The sequence below is a fragment of the Rhinatrema bivittatum genome, chromosome 1 (assembly GCF_901001135.1).
Source record: "Rhinatrema bivittatum chromosome 1, aRhiBiv1.1, whole genome shotgun sequence".
Lineage (NCBI taxonomy): Eukaryota > Metazoa > Chordata > Amphibia > Gymnophiona > Rhinatrematidae > Rhinatrema > Rhinatrema bivittatum.
This window is the reverse complement of record NC_042615.1, coordinates 638,771,131-638,792,599: the sequence shown is the minus strand read 5'-3', so window position 1 is coordinate 638,792,599 and position 21,469 is coordinate 638,771,131. Positions and strand designations below refer to the sequence as shown.

The window sequence follows — 21,469 nt, the reverse complement described above, 5'->3', positions numbered from 1 at the left end:
TCGCTTTACACTGCCAGTCCCCCCTCCCCTCCTCCCAGAGCAAGGCTGCTTTTCGCGCCCTACTTCGGGAGGAGGGGAGGGGGGACTGGCAATCCCGAGCGTAGGATTGCCCGTCCTCTCTCCCCTCGCTCTTGCTACTTTTTTTTTCGCTTTACACTGCCAGTCCTGTCTCCCCTCCTCCCGGAGCAAGGCTTCTTTTTGCGCCTTGCTTCGGGAGGAGGGGAGAGGGCTGACAATCCCGAGCGTCGGAGAACTGGCCACTTCCTGGTACCTGTCATTTCAAATGACATTTGAAATGACAGATACCAGCGTGTCCGTGAAGCGTTAGGCCCGCGCACCCAGGTTAATGTATAGGCGCTCTATACAGTAAAATGGGTTGCGCGGGCCTATCGCTTCACGGACTCTTCTTAGACGCAGCTTGCATTTGCAAGCTATTTACATACAGGATCGAGCTGCGCGGGCCTATCGCTTCACGGACTCTTCTTAGACGCAGCTTGCATTTGCAAGCTATTTACATACAGGATCGAGCAGTAGGTGAGCTGCACTGTGCGTGCGGCAACCACGGGTGCGCCGGGCACTAACGCAGCTCTTCCTACCGCTCGGTACTGGATTGACCTGTAAGTACTCCTAAAAGGAAATATTTAACTCCCATCTAGGATTTATGTCACTTGAATTAAGCTATTCAGAAATCAATGGCCAGCTGACTCTCTACAGGGCGAGTTTCCTCAAGTCAACCAGTCCATCTCCCCTATGTCCTTCACTCTCTCTCTCTTGTTCTGTCTTTGCAGGCTGCTCTCCAAAAGTTCTGGAATTCATGTTTGTTCCCCAAAGCAGGATCTCCCCCCTTAGAACTGTGGGTGGTCAATAAGCCTTGCAGTTGGCTTTGATAGCCCGGAGTTCACTTGTTAGTTGGATGTGGCTATTCAGGGGGCATTACCCTACTTATTAGCCCAGTCTTTGTCACCTGCTTTGAGAGGGGTGATTGTCATCTGTTGTCTGAGTTGTGGTCTGCATTTCTTCTTGAGGGTTATTCCTGTCTTAAAGTTTGTCTGAGATGTCTGCTGACCATTAACACTTTGTGACCCAATCTTATGGCTACCCTACCTATTCTCACTTATTCTTGCTCTCTCTCTCCTTAGGTTCCCAGCTTATCTGCAAAAGCTTGCCAAAACTCTGTGTTCAAAATCAAAGCAGGAAACATCTATATTCTGCTCAAAAAGAAAAAAAAGCTACATTTGAAATAGATTATGCAAATCATATCTATCTTATTTTGTAAAATGGCTAGTCATTGTTTAAAAAAATATTTAAAATATATGAAAAAACTGACCATTATCTGTACCTTGAAAAAACTGTCACTAATATGTTGTGTGACTCACTGTATGCACTGTCATGTGGAGTCCATATTTGATCCCCAGTTACCATACTATACTGTTCATGGAAGAATAGATGACAGCTTCATAAAAACAGTTATCCTTCTCTTGCACCATACAGATGGTAACATTAAACCCCATTTGTGTTCTTGACCCTTCTTTCTACTCTCCCCTATTAGAATAGTTTGTGTATAATATAGGGTCATAACCTGAGGAAATGCTAAGATGGCTGCTTGCCTCTTGATTGTTGGCAGTGTGTATGACTGACAGAATCACCATATTTTAGGTCTGAAGGTCTCATTCCCATCTGATATGTTGGGCAGACATAATAGTAATGACAAAGTGAGATGTGAGAACTAACAGAGAGACCTTCATTGCAGTGCACAACTTGTAAGATATGTTTTACAAAAATGAGACAATTTGTTTACAGTTTGCTGCAGTCAGTATTTTGTTTACTTATCCTCTTTTATTTAAAATTCTTGTATGCTGCATCTCGGATTTTAGTGTGGTTTGCAATAGCCGCACTCATAATGTGTTTTACATCTGTTTTCCTATTGTTTCTCTTGGTGTTGGAGTATATTTAAATGAGACTGAGTGGTGATAGAAATGTGGGCAAATATAGCTTCTTGCCTTTAGTTCATGCCAACATCAATCTGTGATCATATTCTGTGCACTTGCTCTGCTTTGTTCCAGATGTTGCTGATATCATAAGAGACTACAAAAAAATAAGATTCATGTGTATTATAATGAGCCTGATGATTTATTATGTGCTGGAGAGTGGAACTGTTCTAAAAACTTACATGAAGGGAGTTTTCTTCAAGATGCTCAGGGCTTTTCTGTAGTCTTTTCTAAATATGCGATTAAATAGAAATATTTGTATCCTATGTGGCAAATTAATTTTGGCTGTCAGTTTTTCTAACTGCCAAGCAAAAGTGAACTGCATCCAAAATGTTCAGGCATATTGGATTTTCCAATAACACACAAGTGGTAGTAAATTTTCTAGTACTATTGGTTTTATACTTGCTGATTCTTGTAATGAATATCTTAAAATGTTTGTAGACAAGTTTTTGATGGTCTTCCTTTTCACTGATAAGAGAATGTTATGCTCAAACAGCTTTATTAGTGTCTTTTGTTCACAGTGAACCAGTACCACTTGAAACTTGATTGATATCTTTTCTGTACCAGTATGAAAATTGTGTAAAGAGTAAGGAGTAGATAAAGTAATATTTTCCATTTAGATGCTACAGTTCAAATATTTTTATTCTCAGTTTTAAACACATCTGCAGTTCATTTTATACAGAAGAACATTATTTGTCATTCATGCAGAAAGTTTCCCTGAATAATGAAAGTGATGAGGAAGCAAATATTTCCAAAAAGGATGAACCAGATCGATGCCAGATTGTGTTCAAGCCAATGGTTTCGGACCCAATTCTCATACACAGAAAGTCTCCACTTCCACGATCAAGAAAGATTAACTCAGTTGAAGTAAGTATTTTTCCATTGCATGTTCTGCAGAACAAACAGAACCTTTCTAAATAAAAGAAATAAAATAGTTTTAAGTGCAATAATGTTAGTTCCTGACTCCATAATAGATTTGATCATCTCAAATAGGTATTTTCCTCACAGTATGAGAGCGAAGATAATTATAATATGAATCATTTTTAGTATGAGAAAATGTTTTAAATTGATTCTGATATTTTATAATAAAAAAAATAAACCTTTAAGGTATTATAAAGTTAGTGTTAAATTGTCAATAAGCAAGTGTACCTTAGATTCATGTTCTGTGACAAATACTTTTGTGGGATGATGGAGATCAGAATGAAACAAACATTTTTTTCATTCAATATACAGCTCCATTTTAACCAAAAAGGCACTCTAGTAAAATTAATAAAATAAGATTTCAAAACTTGGAATAAAAGTAATGATTATCAGAGAGAGAATGGTTGCTATGGATGAAATCATTTACATACCGGTATTTAAGAGATTAATGGTTTTTAGTTCTGAGTACGCTCCAGATACATGCATCTTTGGGCTTCTGGGTCGGTTGGGGAGGGGGAGAGGATGCGTCTGAAGGTTGGTGAGGATGGTTGGCTGGGGGGGAAGCATGTGGTGTGTCTGATATGAATGTTTGGAATGAGAGTACTGAAGCTTGGGTTGTTCAGTTTGCATACAGGGGTGGAAGTTGATGTTTAAATGAAGATCTGCATAACCACTGTTTTGATTGTCAAATTGTTGGTCTCGCTTTTGCATACTTCGTGCGATTGTGGAACTGCAAGTCTTCACAATAAAAATGATTTTGCAAAAAGAAAAAAGAAAATACTGCAGTAATTTATAAAGGATGCATGTATTGTTATAGCTGTGAAGACTGCTGTCTACTTTGTATATATAATAAATTTTAAAGCATCAGTCCCATTGCTTCTCCGGATTTTCTCTCCTAAGTTTTTCACAGTATGAAAAGGCCAATGGCTTCAAGTTGTGCCCCCAAGTGTGGCAGATAATGTTCGCGGAAAGAACTGTGAGCTTCAGGAGGCTGCTCAGTTATCATCCATTGTTGTCACCATTTACCTCCTTAGGGGCGGCCTGCTTGGGCTTTTCTCTAAGGCCCATCAAAGGGCCTTCTCCTTTGTCGGCCCTTTGGGCACAGAGTGAGTGCTGAATACATTTTAGTTATTTTAGTTTTTATTTATTTGATTAATGTGTTCTATTGATGATCTTTTGTTGCTAATATGGGGATTTTTGGAGTTTATAGGTTTTAATTATTGATATTGCTGTGAGCCTAGAATTAACTTACAGTATATACTTCTAGAGATCTATTTTACTGGTTTTCCATTTCCAAGTTGGAAAATACCTTGGAAATAAGATATATAATGTATTTTCAGGAAAGTTGTCAACAAAATATATCAGTGGTTACTGGGATGGGAAGATATGAAGGGCTAAAGAGGTGATTATATGTTGATGATTATAACAGGAATGTAATATGCTGCCGACCCCGGGGTGCTGTGCAGTGGTCCACAGTCCATACCTTAATATTCTAAGACCAGCATGGTTCCTGGCATCCTCATCAATGGTGGCTCTAAGGGGCCTTATTAACTTGGCCCTTTTATAGGTCCAGTGCACAGCATTTCCTGTAAATGCACTCTGATGACAGTATCACTGCTTTCCTATAAAATAAGCTCAGCCCTCTGAGCCAATGCCTGAACAGGTTTGATTCTGTACTTGATGCCTTTTGAGAAAGGCATCAAGAGTACATTCCTGTACTCTTGATGCCTTTCTCCTGTTACCCGGCTTGATTTCTAATTCTGCTTTGTTTGCTGCCTGCCTTGACCTTTGCTTGCATTTGACTTGTACAAACCCTGCCTATCCCATCCTATTGCCTGCCTTTTACCTTGATCTCCTCCTGTCCTGACCCTGGCCTGCCTCCTGATGTTGCACAAAACTCTGTCTACCTTGACCCTGCCTGTCTGACCACGCTTCTGCCTCCTGATTCTGTTTTGATGACAGTCCTGACCATCACTGTTGTGAATTCACCCCCATCTATGACAGTTTGCTCAGGCCATGTACACAGCTGACATTTCCCTGCCCAACTTTCTGTGGGGTCTCTCACAGACAACTCAGCAGCAACAGAGGAACCAACATATGGGTGACATCACCGAACGGAGCCCAGGCGGGAAAACTTTCTGTCAAAGTTTCTAGAAACTTTTGACTGGCCCAGTGAGGCCACTGAGCATGCCCAGCATGCTATGATATTCTCTGCCACAGGTGTGTCTCTTCAGTCTTCGTTTTTCCGCGCTGCTGTTAGCATCGCGGTTCCGGAACCGTTGAGTGTTTCTCAACCTTCAATTCGACTTACAAGTCATAGTTTTGATATTCTCTCTCACAGAAAATCTTTCGGGGTCCTTTTCTTACCGGCTGGTAAGTAACCCAGTCTCAAATTTTCTGTTCCGAAAGGTGAAAATTTTTTTTCTCCTCAGTCGAACCGATGGCCGTCGATCGTTAAAATATAAAAATGTCAACGGGATTTAAGAAATGTCCTCGTTGTACCAGGAAAATGTCACTTACAGACCCACATACCGAATGTGTATTATGTCTGGGTGACAAACATGATGTACATAACTGTCCACAATGCGCGGAGATGACGCCGAAAACCAGGCTCGAAAAAATGGAGCATTTATTCAGCCTGCAACTCATACCTTCCCCGTCGCAGTCATCGAAGTCGTCTCTGGCTGGAGCGACTAAGCGCATAATCCTTAAAAAAAAAAAAAAAAAACCTCGCCCGGGACCGTCGGGGGATCACTCGTCCCCTTCATCGTCCTCGACGTCGACAAAATCAACAGAAAAATCGAAGTCAAAACATCGACACCGGCATCGAAGCCCTTCGTTGTCAGACTCTGCTTCCCAGGAAGCTACGACAGCGAAGCGGGCAAAACATCAGGAAACGTCGGAGTTGTCAATGCCTCGGCCTACCTCGACTCCACTGCCGGCACCAGATCTAACACAAGATATTTCACAGGAACTTGTACCTCAGCCTACGCCACCGCCCTCAACCGCTCTGCTTCCAACGGCTGTGCGGCCGGAATTGTCCGATTTAATCCGACAAGCGGTTTCACAAGCTTTGAAGGATCAGCTTTCAGGACAGACTTCTCTGTCGATGCTGATGCTTACTGCATCGAAGCCGGCAAATTTGCCGATGCCGGGGTCATTCTTGACTCCGGTACAACGGGAATCGACGTCGACACCAAAAATAATTACGACATCGATATACGCTCAAATCCCATCTCTTCCATCGATACCGATGACATCGATGATACCGCCGTCAACAGCACCGACACGACCAGTTTCTGCAACTCCATCGATGCCACCTATCATTTCATCGATACCACCAGTAGCAAAGGATTCTGACCCTCAGGAGTTAGCACTCTTTCAACGTCTTCTGAAAAAATATCACAATGTCATCGATACAGTTCCACAGAAACCCACGGATAACATCCCTCCAATGGTTTCCATCGATGAACCATTACCTGGACCATCAGGTATTTCTACTAATTTAAGGAAATCCCCAAGAACTCCCTATCAAGACCCAGAGGAAGATGATTCTTGGGATGATCAAAGGTCAAACACCTCTTCTGAGGAGTTCATGCCCGAACCCTCACCTCCTGAATCACGGAAAAGATCCCCACCAGAGGACTTATCCTTTTCCAGTTTCGTACAAAACATGGCAGACACAATCCTTTTTAAACTTTCCTCAGAGCAAGATTCAAGACAACATACTCTAGAGGTCCTCCAGTTCGTGGACCCACCAAAACAGGTTCTAGCAATCCCTATCCATGAGGTGCTTTTAGACCTACAGCACCGGGTGTGGGAGCACCCATGCACGGTTCCAGCAGTCAACAAACGTGTGGACACTACCTACCTAGTGCAACAGGCACCAGGCTTCCAAAAGACACAGTTACCACATCAGTCTGTGGTAGTAGAATCTGCCCAGAAAAAATCCAAGAGGGTACGTCCACACTCCTCAGCTCCTCCAGGGAAGGATCATCGCTTTCTAGACTCCCTTGGCAGAAAGGTTTATCAAGGTGCACTTCTATCTTCCAGAATTTCTGCTTATCAACTATACATGACGCAGTATCAAAGGGATCTCTGGAAGCAAATGGAAGAATTTACAAATTCTCTCCCAGAGCAATTTCAAGTATCTGCACAGGCCATAATTACCAAGGGCCTAGAAGCCGGGAAGCATGAGGTAAGGGCTGCTTATGACAATTTTGACACTGCCTCAGAACTGGCATCAGAACTGGTGCCCTCCATGTTGGCACCCCTTTTGGAAAAACTGGACGTCCTGCTTGGTGCTCTGCTGGTGCAGCCCGTACCACCAGTACCTCCTCCGGTCTTGATCCCAATTCTGGGCTCCTCGGTGGAGGAAGGTGTGGCTCCTTTCCCATCTTCATGGGCGGATCCACTGATACTGGATCCCGTCCCCAGACCATCGGGTCTCCCGGTACCCCGGCGTTCCTCCCAGTCCCGTGCCCTCTGTGCCAGCACCACCATTGTCGGTGCCACCTCACAGTCCCATCAGTACCCACGCCCCGTACTCTGGACTTTAGCCTCTCTCCTCAATTCAGACACCCTGCTGACGAGGAAGAGCCTCCCTGTCAGCATCCTGTGAGAGGATGCCTTCGCTGATCATTCCTCAGAGGCCTTCGAGGAACTCCTTTCAGAGCCCTCTCCCCCAGAAGAGAGGTGGCGCTCACCTCCGAAGGATCTCTCCTTTGTCAGTTTCGTCAGGAAGATGGCGGAAACCATACCCTTCCAATTTTCAAGAGAGGAAGACGCCCACCACAAAATGTTGGAGGTCCTACAGTTTGTGGATGCTCCAAAAGAGGTCATGGCTTATCCCAGTACACGAGGTTCTTCTCAATCTCCTGCACACTCTGGGAACATCCAGGTACTGTGCCTCCGGTCAATAAAAAGACCGATGCCATTTACCTAGTGCAACAGGCCCTGGGTTTTCAGAAAAGCCAGTTGCCCCTCCAGTCGGTGGTAGTCAGCCCAAAAGTAGGCCAAGAGGTCCTGCCTTCACTCCTCCGCTCCTCCTGGAATGGACCAGGCAGCCTTAGACGCCTTTGGTCGACGGGTTTTCCAGGATCCTATGCTGATTGCTAGCATTGCGGTATACCAGCTCTACATGACCCAATATAACAGGAACCTCTGGAAACAAGTCCAGGAGTTCTTGGAAACCCTGCCACAGCAATTTCAGGAGGGCCTGGACTCCATCCTCCAAAATGGATTAGAGGCTGGAAAACACGAAGTAAGGGAGGCCTATTAAAACGCCCTTGAAACAGCGTCAAGGGTCTCGGCAGCGGACATTAGTACCAGACACTGGGCCTAGCTAAAAGCCTCAGACCTTCATCCAGAGGTGCAGGAGAAATTAGCTGACCTCCCCTGTAAAGGAGAGAACCTGTTTGGGGACACGATTCAGGACGCAGTGGCCCAACTCAAAGATCACCACGAGACCCTGCGTCAACAGACCGGGAAGCACTGAGACAAGGTAAGGTAGAAAACATTTCTCTAAGTTTCTGGCCTCCGAGGCTCGGATAACCGCACAGATCGCCCCTCCGGCGTTTGTCTAATCGGGTTTAGCAGCTCCGTCCAGGCTAGACCCCGATCCGGCTCGAGGGTCCTCCCACGTGGAGACCCTCCGGGGGGGCCGCCATCTTGCCCGCTTGGTTGCCGGCGCCATTTCTCCCCCCCCCCCCCCCTTTGTTGCTGTTTGTCCGCACAACTGAGCCATGTGCACAGCAGCGAGCCGGGTGCATAAAATACTTGTGCGCCCAGTGCCGCGCGCATATACTCCGGGTGCACAGCAACGCGCACAAAGGGGACTGAGCGCACAACTAGGACCGTGCGCACAGCCACGCATGCATCTTCCGTTCCTAGGCGCACAATGTAGGCGCACCCAGAACACATAACCAGGCCTCTCGGCACGCATATCTGTACGAGATACACGCGCAAATCATGGCACCGCCATCCAAGACAGCTAAAGGCCCAGTCCTCTGCCCGGCATGCCACTTGAGAGCCTGGACAGCCTCCGCCAAACCTCACACCATTTCCCTACGCAACAGGCCATACAACAACTGATCGACCTGGAATGGGACGCCCCAGAGGCCACCTTCAAGGGGGGTCGAGCCCTAGAAGCTCTCTACCCCTTAGACCCTGCAACGAAGGAACTCCTGAGGTTTCCCAAGGTCGACGCCTTGGTCTGCGCCACCACAAAGCGCACCACCATACCAGTCGAGGGTGGAGCTTCCCTCAAGGATGCCAATGACAGACGGCAGGAATCCATCCTCAAGCAGTCTTACGATGTATCAGCTATGACCCTACAGATCGCTGCTTGCTGCACCGTGGTATCACGCACCTGCCTGGCGATGGCCAGGTATGCAACAACGCCAATCGAGGCATTAGACCCGGCAATATCATTCCTCACGGATGCGACCTCAGACCTGGTACGCACCTCAGCCAGGAGCCTCTCATCCATAGTGGCAGCCAGAAGACAGCTCTGGCTCCAAAGCTGGTCAGCCGACGCGTCCTCTAAGACTAGGCTCATGAGAATGCCCTTTAGAGGATTACTCCTCTTTGGAAGAGACCTGGACAAACTAGTCGACAAATGGGGCAAGTCCCCAGTACGCTGTCTACCAGAGGACAGGAACAAGAGGAACCAACGCTTACCAAGCCCCCCGCCCCGCCAGCAAGGGGCAGTCCTTTCGGAACAGACACAACAAAAGGGGAGCCGGCTCAGGACCAGGCCCCAGCCGCAACACGCAATGAGAATCAGTAGACCCATCTACAGGAAGAGATCATAGGGGGCAGGCTTGCCCTTTTCTACCAAAGATGGGTCGAGATAATGTCAGACAATTGGGTCCTATCCATCATTTGAGAGGGATATTACCTAGACTTCCACAGCATCCCTCTGGACAAGTTTGTGATTTCTCCATGCCACGACCCCTCCAAGAAAAAGGCATTGGAAACCACACTAAAAACTACTCGCCCTAAAGGCAATAACACCAGTGCCTCCGCACCAACAAAATCCATGGCACTATTCCATCTACTTCATCGTGCCCAAGAAAGAGGGAACATTTCGGCCCACACTGAACCTCAAGACCATCAATCACTACCTGAAGGTACCCCGCTTCTGCATGGAAACCCTGCGTGCAGTCATAAAAGCGGCACAACTGGGAGAATTACTGAACTCCCTGGATCTGTCAGAAGCCTATCTCCACATACTGATCCATCGCACCCACCAGCGTTTCCTACGCTTCGCGATATTGAGCCATCACTACCAGTTCCAGACCCTACCTTTCGGGCTGGCTACGGCTCCCCGAATGTTCACCAAGATCATGGTGGTAGTAGCGGCAGCACTGAGGAAAGAGGGAATCCTCGTGCATCCATACCTGGACGATTGGCTGATCAGAGCAAAATCGCAGAGGAAAGCCAGCAGGCAACCACCAGAGTCAAGGAACTACTGCAGAACCTCGGGTGGGTCGTAAACACACCCAAGAGCCACCTGCAGCCCTACCAATGCCTGGAATACCTGGGAGTCCGGTTCAACACCAAAGGGAACAATCACCCTTCCCCCTACAAGGAGAAAGAGGTTGATGGAACAACTCCGAGCATTGTTGAATTCCACTCTACCCACAGCATGGGACTATCTGCAAGTCCTCAGACTCATGATATCAACCATAGAAGTCGTCCTGTGGGCAAGGGCCCACATGCGGCCCCTACAACACTCCCTACTGTCTCGATGGAACCCGATGTCTCAAAACTACTCCGCCCCCCGCCGGCTACCGGCAAAGGTTCGGAACCAACTACAATGGTGGCTATAAGAAGACCACCTGAGCGAGGGAACAAGCCTATCCCCACTGGAATGGACCTTGCTCACCATGGACGCAAGCCTGCGGGGATGGGGAGCCCACTGCCAGGAGCTAATGGCTCAAGGGCAATGGAACGAAGAAGAGTCTGCATGGAACATAAACTGACTGGAAGCCTGAGCAGTCAGACTAGCCTGCCTACGGTTCAGCCACAGACTCCGGGGCAAATCAGTCATTCATGTCAGACAACGCCACAACATTGGCCTACATCAACTGCCAGGGGGGAACCAGGAGCCAGCAGGTGTCCCTGGAAATAGAACCCCTAATGACGTGGACAGAATCAAACCTACAAGGGATATCAGCAGCCCACATCATGAGAAAAGACAACGTCATGGCAGACTACCTCAGCAGAGAGAGTCTGGATCCAGGGGAATGGACACTGTCAACAACAGCCTTCCAGCAGATAGTAAACCACTGGGGAACACCAGCCATGGATCTTCTGGCAACCGGGTCCAACGCCCGGGTTCCCAAGTTCTTCAGCTGAAGACTGGAACCGATGTCCCAGGGAATCGACACCCTTGTCCAGACCTGGCCTCAGGAGAATCTACTGTACGCCTTCCCTCCATGGCCACTAGTGGTTGGAATCATCCGCAAGTTAGAACAACACGAGTGCTGGTACTTCTAGTGGCCCCGGACTGGCCAAGAAGGCCGTGGTATGTGGATATGCGAAGACTTCTGGCAGGAAACCCTCTACGCCTACGTCCATACAAGGATCTACTCCAGCAAGGACCGATCCTCCACGAAAACCCAACGAGATTCTCGCTTACGGTCTGGCCATTGAGAGGTCTCGCCTGAAAAAGAGTGGATACTCAGGGCCAGTGACACACTGCTCCGAGCACGCAAGTTCTCCACCTCCTTAACATACATACGAGATTATTCGAAGCCTGGTGCGAGGACCACGACATCCTTCCACGGACAGTCAAAATTCCCATGATCCTGGAATTTCTGCAGGATGGCGTGAACAAAGAGTTGTTTCTCAACTCCATCAGCTGGCCGCCCTGACCAGCTTCAGACCCAGGGTAGACGGCAACAGCCTAGAGGCCCACCCATGTGTCTCCCGCTTCTTAAAGGGGTCAAGCACATTCGACCACCTCTAAAGTGGCCGATACCCCTGTGGAATCTCAATCTAGTGTTAGACTTCCTAGCAGGAGCCTCGTTCAGACCAACTCTCGGTCTGTCCCTACAGCTCCTGACCATGAAGACGGTGTTCCTCATGGCAATTTCTCAGCCCGTCGAATCTCCGAACTTCAAGCACTATCATGCTGGGAGCCGTTCCTCAGATTCACGCCGGGATCCATACAGCTGCGCATTGTACCCTCCTTCCTGCCAAAGATGGTTTCTCACTTCCATTTAAACCAAACCATCTCGCTGCCATCTCCAGACGAGCATAAGGACTCATAAGACTCACGCCTTCTTCACCACCTGAATGTCGGCAGACTCCTAGTTTGATACCTGGAAAGATCGGCGCCTGTACGAAGGATGGACCATCTGTTTGTTCTTCACAGCGGAAAGAAGCAACGGGAAGCAGCCTCGTGGGCAACCATCACCCGCTGGATCAAAGATTTCCATCGCTGGTCCAAAACTATGGAACACCTTACCAACCGATCTGAGATTGCAGCCAAATTTGAAAACATTTAAAAAGGAACTGAAAACCTGGTGCTTTCGGCAAGCTTTTCATGAGGAATGCAAAGGATCCAGTATGATTTGATTTTTTGGAGCGAGAGTTAATAATTCTGACCTTATTTTTATACTTTTTATCTCCTCCTTTTTATATTTTTAATCAGTTTTTATTTGTTCTTACTTGTTTTATTTACATTGCCTGATTAATGTAAGTTTTATTCCATACTGTGAATTTTTATTAATTTATTGTTTTTTTTTAAAATGATGTAAACCGTAGAGATAGAGACATAGTTCTCTCCACAACAGTATAGAAAAGCTGTACAAATAGAAAAAAAATAAATAAAGAAGTAAAGAAGTAATCAAGGTGGCCTACGTAGAGGCAGGCGAGCCCCCTCCGCTATAAGTTAAGGCCCATTCCACAAGGGCCCAGGCAGTGTCCTGGGCAGAAACCAAGATGCTGTCACCCGCAGAGATCTGTTGGGTGGCAGTGTGGTCCTCCATCCACACCACCTCGAGAATCTATCGCCTGGATGTTCAGGCCAAGGAGGACACAACATTCGCAAAGGCAGTACTAAATGGGCCACGGGCAGCCTCCCGCCCAGTTCGGGAGTAGCTTTTGTACATCCCATTGGTCCTGAGTCCATCTGCTACACGCTAGGAAATGGAGAAATTACTTACCTGATAATTTCATTTTCCTTAGTGTAGACAGATGGACTCAGCACCCCGCCCATGGCTGCCTCGCAATCAAGAAGCCCCAGGGGAACCTCCCCTGAGTGCAACACAAGCATGGGTAAGCCAACCCTTATTTCTACTTCAGACACCCATATTACCAGGTGTCGGCGCTTCTCGGTTGAATGCCCTAGTGGTCTCCAGCTAGAAACCTAGTCATCCAATCCAAGTAATCAAGTTTCAAGTTAAGAACATAAGAATATGCCATACTGGGTCAGACCAAGGGTCCATCAAGCCCAGCATACTGTTTCCAACAGTGGCCAATCCAGACCATAAGAACCTGGCATGTACCCAAAAACTAAGTCTATTCCATGTTACCGTTGCTAGTGATAGTAGTGGCTATTTTCTAAGTCAACTTAATTAATAGCAGGTAATGGACTTCTCCAAGAACCTATCCAATCCTTTTTTAAACACAGCTATACTAACTGTACTAACCACATCCTCTGGCAACAAATTCCAGAGTTTAGTTGTGCATTAAGTAAAAAAAAACTTTCTCTGATTAGTTTTAAATGTGCCACATGCTAACTTCATGGAGTGCCCCCTAGTCTTTCTGTTATGTGAAAGACTAACTGATTCACATCTACCTGTTCTAGACCGCTCATGATTTTAAACACCTCTATCATATCCCCCCTCAGCCGTCTCTTCTCCAAGCTGAAAAGTCCTAACCTCTTTAGTCTTTCCTCATAGGGGAGCTGTTCCATTCCCCTTATCGTTTTGGTCGCCCTTCTCTGTACCTTCTCCATCGCAATTATATCTTTTTTGAGATGCGGCGACCAGAATTGTACACAGTATTCAAGGTGCAGTCTCACCATAGAGCGATACAGAGGCATTATGACATTTTCCGCTTTATTCACCATTCCCTTTCTAATAATTCCCAACATTCTGTTTGCTTTTTTGACTGCCGCAGCACACTGAACCAACGATTTCAATGTATTATCCACTATGACGCCTAGATCTCTTTCTTGGGTTGTAGCACCTAATATGGAACCTAACATTGTGTAACTATAGCATGGGTTATTTTTCCGTATATGCATCACCTTGCACTTATCCACATTAAATTTCATCTGCCATTTTGATGCCCAATTTTCCAGCCTCAGAAGGTCTTCCTGCAATTTATCACAATCTGCTTGTGATTTTAACTACTCTGAACAGTTTTGTATCATCTGCAAATTTGATTATCTCACTTGTCGTATTTCTTTCCAGATCATTTATAAATATATTGAAAAGTAAGGGTCCCAATACAGATCCCTGAGGCACTCCACTGCCCGCTCCCTTCCACTGAGAAAATTGTCGATTTAATCCTACTCTGTTTCCTGTCTTTTAGCCAGTATGTTATCCACGAAAGGACATCGCCACCTATCCTATGACTTTTTATTTTTCCTAGAACTTTGTCAAATGCCTACTGAAAATCCAAGTACACTACATCTACCGGTTCACCTTTATCCACATGTATATTAACTCCTTCAAAAAAGTGAAGCAGATTTGTGAGGCAAGACTTGCCTTGGGTAAAGCCATGCTGACGTTGTTCCATTAAACCATGTCTTTCTATATGTTCTGTGACTTTGATGTTTAGAACACTTTCCACTATTTTTCTTTGCACTGAAGTCAGACTAACTGGTCTGTAGTTCCCATATCGCCCCTGGAGCCCTTTTAAATATTGGGGTTACATTAGCTATCCTCGAGTCTTTAGGTACAATGGATGATTTTAATGATAGGTTACAAATTTTTACTAATAGGTCTGAAATTTCATTTTTTAATTCCTTCAGAACACTGGGGTGTATACCATCCGGTCTAGGTGATTTACTACTCTTCAGTTTGTCAGTCCGGTCTACCACATCTTCTAGGTTCACCGTGATTATGTTACCGTCAGAAAAGAGGCCCCAGACAACTGGTCCGAAAAGAAAGACTTTTATTGCATGCAAGACACAGCTGAGAACAATGGCTCAGAAATGGCATCTAAATCATTACCCATGAAAACCTTCTCCAGTACGGGTACCTCCCCAACATCCTCTTCAGTAAACACCGAAGCAAAGAAATCATTTAATCTTTCCGCGATGGCCTTATCTTCTCTAAGTCCCCCTTTAACCCCTTGATCATCTAATGGTCCAACTGACTCCCTCACAGGCTTTCTGCTTTGGATATATTTTAAAAAGTTTTTACTGTAAGTTTTTGCCTCTACAGCCAACTTCTTTTCAAATTCTCTCTTAGCCTGTCTTATCAATGTCTTACATTTAACTTGCCAACATTTATGCATTATCCTATTTTCTTCTGTTGGATCCTTCTTCCAATTTTTGAATGAAGATCTTTTGGCTAAAATAGCTTCTTTCACCTCCCCTTTTAACCATGCCAGTAATCGTTTTGCCTTCTTTCCACCATTCTTAATGTGTGGAATACATCTGGATTGTGCTTCTAGGATGGTATTTTTTAACAATGACCACGCCTCTTGCACACTTTTTACTTTTGTAGCTGCTCCTTTCAGTTTTTTTCTAACTATTTTTCTCATTTTATCAAAGTTTCCCTTTTGAAAGTTTAGCACGCGAGCCGTGGATTTGCTTCCTGTCCCCCTTCCAGTCATTAAATCAAATTTGATCATATTATGATCACTATTGCCAAGCGGCCCCACCACAGTTACCTCTCTCACCAAATCCTGTTCTCCACTGAGAATTAGATCTAAAATTGCTCCCTCTCTCGCCTGTTCCTGAACCAATTGCTCCATAAAGCTATCATTTATTCCATCCAGGAACTTTATCTCTCTAGCGTGTCCTGATGATACATTTACCCAGTCAATATTGGGGTAATTGAAGTCTCCCATTATTACCGCACTACCAATTTGGTTAGCTTCCCTAATTTCTCTTAGCATTTCACTGTCCGTCTCACCATCTTGACCAGGTGGACGGTAGTATACTCCTATCACTATAGTCTTCCCTGACACACAAGGGATTTCTACCCATAAAGATTCAATTGTGCATTTAGTCTCGTGCAGGATGTTTATCCTGCTGGACTCTATGCCATCCCGGACATAAAGCGCCACACCGCCTCCCGGGTGCTCCTCTCTGTCATTGTGATATAATTTGTACCCTGGTATAGCACTGTCCCATTGGTTGTCCTCCTTCCACCATGTCTCTGAGATGCCAATTAAGTTTGTCATCATTTCCACCAAGGCATCCACCGAGGTCACCGATGTCCTTGATGCCTCTTCGTCCGTTGCCCTTGCTAGCCCCGATGCCGACTCTGATACCCTCTGTGCCCCAACCTCCTCTGGCTGGGAAAGGTCCTTTACTGCCATCTGAGCCACCATTGTGTGCTGGGGATCAGCCTTACCAACCTTAGTCTGATGACTCTTCTGATTCCCAGGACACTGGTGATATCCTGAATGAACCTTCTCCACCTGACAAAACACACAGATCACCACCAGAGGACCTCTCCTTCATAAATTTTATTAAGGAAATGTCAGAGACTATTCCATTTGCCCTTCAAACTGAAGATGATTCCAGACACAAAATGCTGGAAGTCCTTCAGTTCGTCAATGCACCTAAAGAAATAATGTCCATCCCGATTCAAGACATATCGTTTGATCTTCTACAGCGCACCTGGGAGCACCCAGGTACCGTCCCACCGGTCAATCGTAAGACTGATGCTACCTATTTGGTCCAGTCGGCACCTGGCTTCCAAAAAACTCAGTTGTCATTCAGTGGTGGTAGAATCTGCGCAGAAGAAGGCCAGGAGACCACGGCCTCATTCTTCCGCACCTCTGGGAAAAGAGCAAACATTCCTCTATGCTTTTTGGTGTAGAGTTTTTCATGGCTCTGTTAATCTCTTGTATTGCAGCTTATCAACTTTATATGAAGCAATACAACAGGAATTTATTCAAGCAGTTGCAGGAGTTTTCTGATTCCCTCCCGGACCAGTTCAAGTCTAACTGAACTCCATTATAAAAAAAAAAAAGGGTTTTGATGCAGGTAAGCATGAGGTAAGATCCGCTTACGACATGTTTGACACGGCTTCCAGTGTATCAGCAGCCGAAATAAGTGCAAAGAGGTGGGCATGGCTGAAGTCCTCGGATCTGTGCTGGAGGTACAGGACCGCTTAGCAGACCTCCCCTGCACGGGGGACAATCTGTTTGGCGAGAAGATCCAAGAAACTGTCGCACAGCTCAAAGATCACAATGAGACGCTGCGACGGTTTTCGGCTGTACATGGCGACTTCTCTACCTCTTCTAAACGGCTGTTCAGAAGAGAGGTAACGAGATCTACTTTTAAGGCACGGAGATACTACCCTCCACCAGCTCGGTCTCGTCCATCTAGACCCTATCAGAAGCCTCCACCTTGGCAGCCCAGGCCTCAGAAGACACAGCCACCTGCGCAACCTGGCCCTGCCACGGGGTTTTGACTCCCCGCTAGAGAGCGATTGTAGTCTTCCACCTCTGCCGTTTCTACCAGCTTTGCCACTTCACCACCATGTGGCGCAAGATCACCATGGATCAGTCTGTCCTGTCGGTCATAACTCAAGGTTACCATCTAAACTTCCTCTCCATACCGTCGGACTCTCCACCTCAGCCAGGATGGAGTTCCACCGACCATTCTCAACTCCTGCAGGAGGAAATAGCTTCCCTCCTACAGGCCAACGCCATAGAACAAGTACCTCCTTTACAAATGGGACAGGGCTTCTACTCCCACTGTTTTTTAACACCAAAAAAGATGGGAAGCATTCTCCCGATATTAGACCTTCGTATCCTAAACAAACAGCTTCGGAAGGAGAAGTTCAGAATAGTAACCTTAGGCTCTCTACTTCCTCTTCTCCAGTAGGGAGATTGGCTTTACTCTCTAGATCTAAAAGACGCGTACATGCACATAGCAATTATCCCATCTCACAGAAAATACCTCTGGTTCCTCATCGGAAACCAGCACTTTCAGTACCGAGTGCTCCTGTTCGGCCTGGCATCGGCCCCCTCGGGTCTTCGTGAAATGCCTGGCAGTAGTAGCCACGTACTTAAGGTGACTAGGCACTCACGTCTACCCTTATCTAGACAACTGGTTACTAAGGGCTCAGTCTGCGGAGGTGGTTCTTCAATCCCTCCATCTCACCTTGCGACTACTACTGACCTTGGGATTTCTAATCAATTATCAGAAATCCAATCTGACTCTGTCCCAATTCCTCTCTTTTATCGGAGCGGATCTCAACACTATCCAAGCAACAGCTTTCCTTCTCAGGGACCGAGCTCATACGCTGGCAGTGCTTGCACACACTGTACAGTCTCTCCAAACCATGACTGCTCATCATGTTCTCGTCTTGTTGGACCACATGGCATCCTCTGTCCATGTCACACCAATGGCTCGACTTGCCATGCGAGTAACACAGTGGACATTAAAATCCCAGTGGTCTAGACCCACCATCCAATGTCCAACATTGTCCATGTCACCAGGCAGCTTCGTCTCTCACTGGCTTGGTGGATCCAAGAGTCCAACCTGCTCAGAGGGCTACCATTCCAAGCTCCAGAACTTCAGATAATTCTGACAACAGATGCTGCCACTCTAGGTTGAGGAGTACGTCAACCACCTGCAAACTCAGGGAACCTGGTCTGCAGCAGAAACACAACATCAGATAAACTTTCTGGAGCTCAGGGCGATCAGATATGCCCTTCAAGGATTGCTTAGCAAAAAAGACAATCCTCATCCAAACAGACAATCAAGTAGCGATGTGGTACATCAACAAGCAGGGTGGAACCAGCTCCTACCTACTGTCAGGAAGTAGCGCAAATTTGATCTTTAGCTCTATCTCATTCCATGCTGCTGAGAGCGACCTACCTGGCGGGTGTGGACAATGTTCTAGCGGACAAACTCAGTCGTACATTTCAGCCCCATGAGAGGTCCCTGAACCCTGCGGTGGCGGAGCACATATTCCAGAAGTGGGGATATCCCAGCATCGACCTCTTTGCATCGATTCACATCCGCAAAGTGGAGAACTTCTGCTCCCTACATTGCAGTCACAAAACTCCACCAGGGGACGTCTTCACCGTCTCTTGGGCAACAGGTCTCCTGTATGCCTACCCCCACTTCCACTCATCAACAAGACTCTCGTGAAGCTACGCCAGGACAAGGGCCTCATGATTCTCATAGCCCCCCCCCCCCCCCCCCCCCACTGGCCGAGTCAAGTGTGGTTCCCCATCCTTCGCAACCTTTCAATCCGCCAACAAATTCGCCTAGGCATAGATCCGTCTCTGATATCTCAGAAGAACGGACAACTGCGCTATCCCAACCTCCAGGCCTTGAGGCTGACAGCTTGGATGTTGAAAGGTTAATCTTACGGCCTCTCAACCTCTCGGACTCTGTATCCCAGGTCCTGGTAGCTTCACGAAAGCCTTCTACCAGAAGATCTTATCATTCTAAATGGAACCATTTTTCATTATGGTGCACTTCAAAAGAGTTAGATCCCTTTACCTGCCCCACAGCGAAGTTTCTAGACTACCTCTGGCACCTCTCAGAGCCGGGTCTACAAACTTCCTCCATTAGAGTGCATGTCAGTGCAGTGGCCGCCTTCCATAAGGGTACAGGGGATGTCTCTTTTTCGACTCAACCTTTGGTAGTGCGCTTTATGAAAGGCTTACTACACCTCAAGCCCGCTTTCCGTCCTCTGGCCCCTGCTTGGGACCTCAATGTAGTATCATGAAACCTCCATTTGAGCCTCTGCACTCCTGCAAGTTACGGCATCTCACTTGGAAAGTGCTCTTCCTTCTTGCTTTGACGTCCACTCGCCGGATCAGTGAGCTGCAAGCGCTGGTTACTTACATACACAAAATTTCTTCTTGATCGGGTGGTCCTTCACACTCATCCTAAATTTCTACCATTTAAAAATCCATAGTTTTGCCCACTTTCTTTCCAAAACCCCACTCACATCCAGGGGAGCGGGCTCTGCATTCCTTGGACTGCAAGCGTGCGCTAGCCTTTTATTTGGAACGCACTGCAGGCCATAGGAAGTCCACCCAGCTATTTGTCTCCTTTGATAAAATTAAACTGTGAATCCCGGTGGGAAAGCAGACCCTGTCCTCCTGGCTGGCGGACTGTATTTCCTTCTGCTACCAGCAAGCAGGCCTTCCGCTCCAGGGACGCGTTAAAGTGCACTCCATTAGAGCAATGGCAACGTCAGTAGCACACCTTCGTTCAGTACCTCTTGCTGACATCTGCAGGGCTGCTTCATGGAGTTCTCGCCATACTTTCGCAGCACATTATTGCCTGGACAAGGCTGGCACCCAAGATTATATCTTTGGCCAGTCTGTTCTGCACAATTTGTTCTCAGCTTAATACCCAACTTCCTTCCAACAGCTCGCTGGGATTTTTAGGCTGCCCTTTTATCCAAAATCACCCCTGTTGTTGTGCCTGTTGTACGTCTTTTGGTGCTTTTGGTACATTGCTCAGGCATCCTCAGCTCGCTATTCACCCATATGTGAGGACTACCATCCTGCTTGTCCTGTGAGAAAGCAGAGTTGCTTACCTGTAATAGGTGTTCTCACAGGACAGCACGATGTTAGTCCTCATGAAACCCACCCCGCGGAGTTGGGAACGCTTGCAATTGTTTTATTTTCTGCACGTGCTTTTTACTATAAACAAGACTGAAGGGGGACCCCTGCTGGGTGCAGGGTTAGTGGCATGCTGGGCATGCTCAGTGGTGCCAGTCAAAGTTCTAGAAACTTTGACAAAAGTGTTCCGTGATTGGGCCCCACCCTGATGATGTCATCCATATGTGAGGACTAACATCCTGCTGTCCTGTGAGAACACATGTTACAGGTAAGCAACTCTGCTTTCAGGCATAAGGGAAAAAGCATGGGACTGCTTCTATGGCAAAGTCCATAAGCAACGCATATCAAGCAGCACTGTCTGAATTTTCAAGAAAGCTCATCACCCAATAAAAAATGTTGCTAGCTGAAATTTTTATGGGTCATCATAAAGCTTGGGATAACTGCACGGAGCAGCAGTTACTACCCTTAAGAGAAACATGAAGGTAGCCTGCATGGAGTGGCATTTGCTACCTAGGGAATCTTGCTGGTCAAACTGGATGGACCATTTGGTCTTTCTACCGTCATTACTATGTTACCCAACTCTGATGGTAGACAATCCCAGCAGTATAAATCTGATCATAACTTGGTCTTTCAATTCACTAGCTCTGAACTAAAACCCATTTTCGACTCATGTACTCCCACTATAGGGCCCAGGTAGCCAAAACTTGCCTCTACCTGCATCCACATCTGTGGCTTTTTGCTTTAACAGGTGTACATCGTATTCTGAATGGCTCACCTCAGAGCATTCAGAAATAGATCCTACACATTGATAGATGAAC

General features: G+C 46.6%; 1 protein-coding gene across 16 annotated transcripts in view; it reads left to right on the top strand.

Moving 5' to 3' along the window:
• PPIP5K2 (diphosphoinositol pentakisphosphate kinase 2) overlaps positions 1-21,469 on the top strand; it is a 620,162-nt gene that overhangs the window by 494,386 nt on the left and 104,307 nt on the right. For all 16 annotated transcript variants that reach the window (XR_003852104.1, XM_029572559.1, XM_029572550.1 and 13 more), the window contains one exon: positions 2,697-2,855. Coding sequence is in view for 15 of the 16 variants with exons in the window: in XM_029572559.1 (XP_029428419.1) it covers positions 2,697-2,855 (159 nt within the window). In the remaining variant the exon portion in view is untranslated. The remainder of the gene's footprint in view (positions 1-2,696; positions 2,856-21,469) is intronic.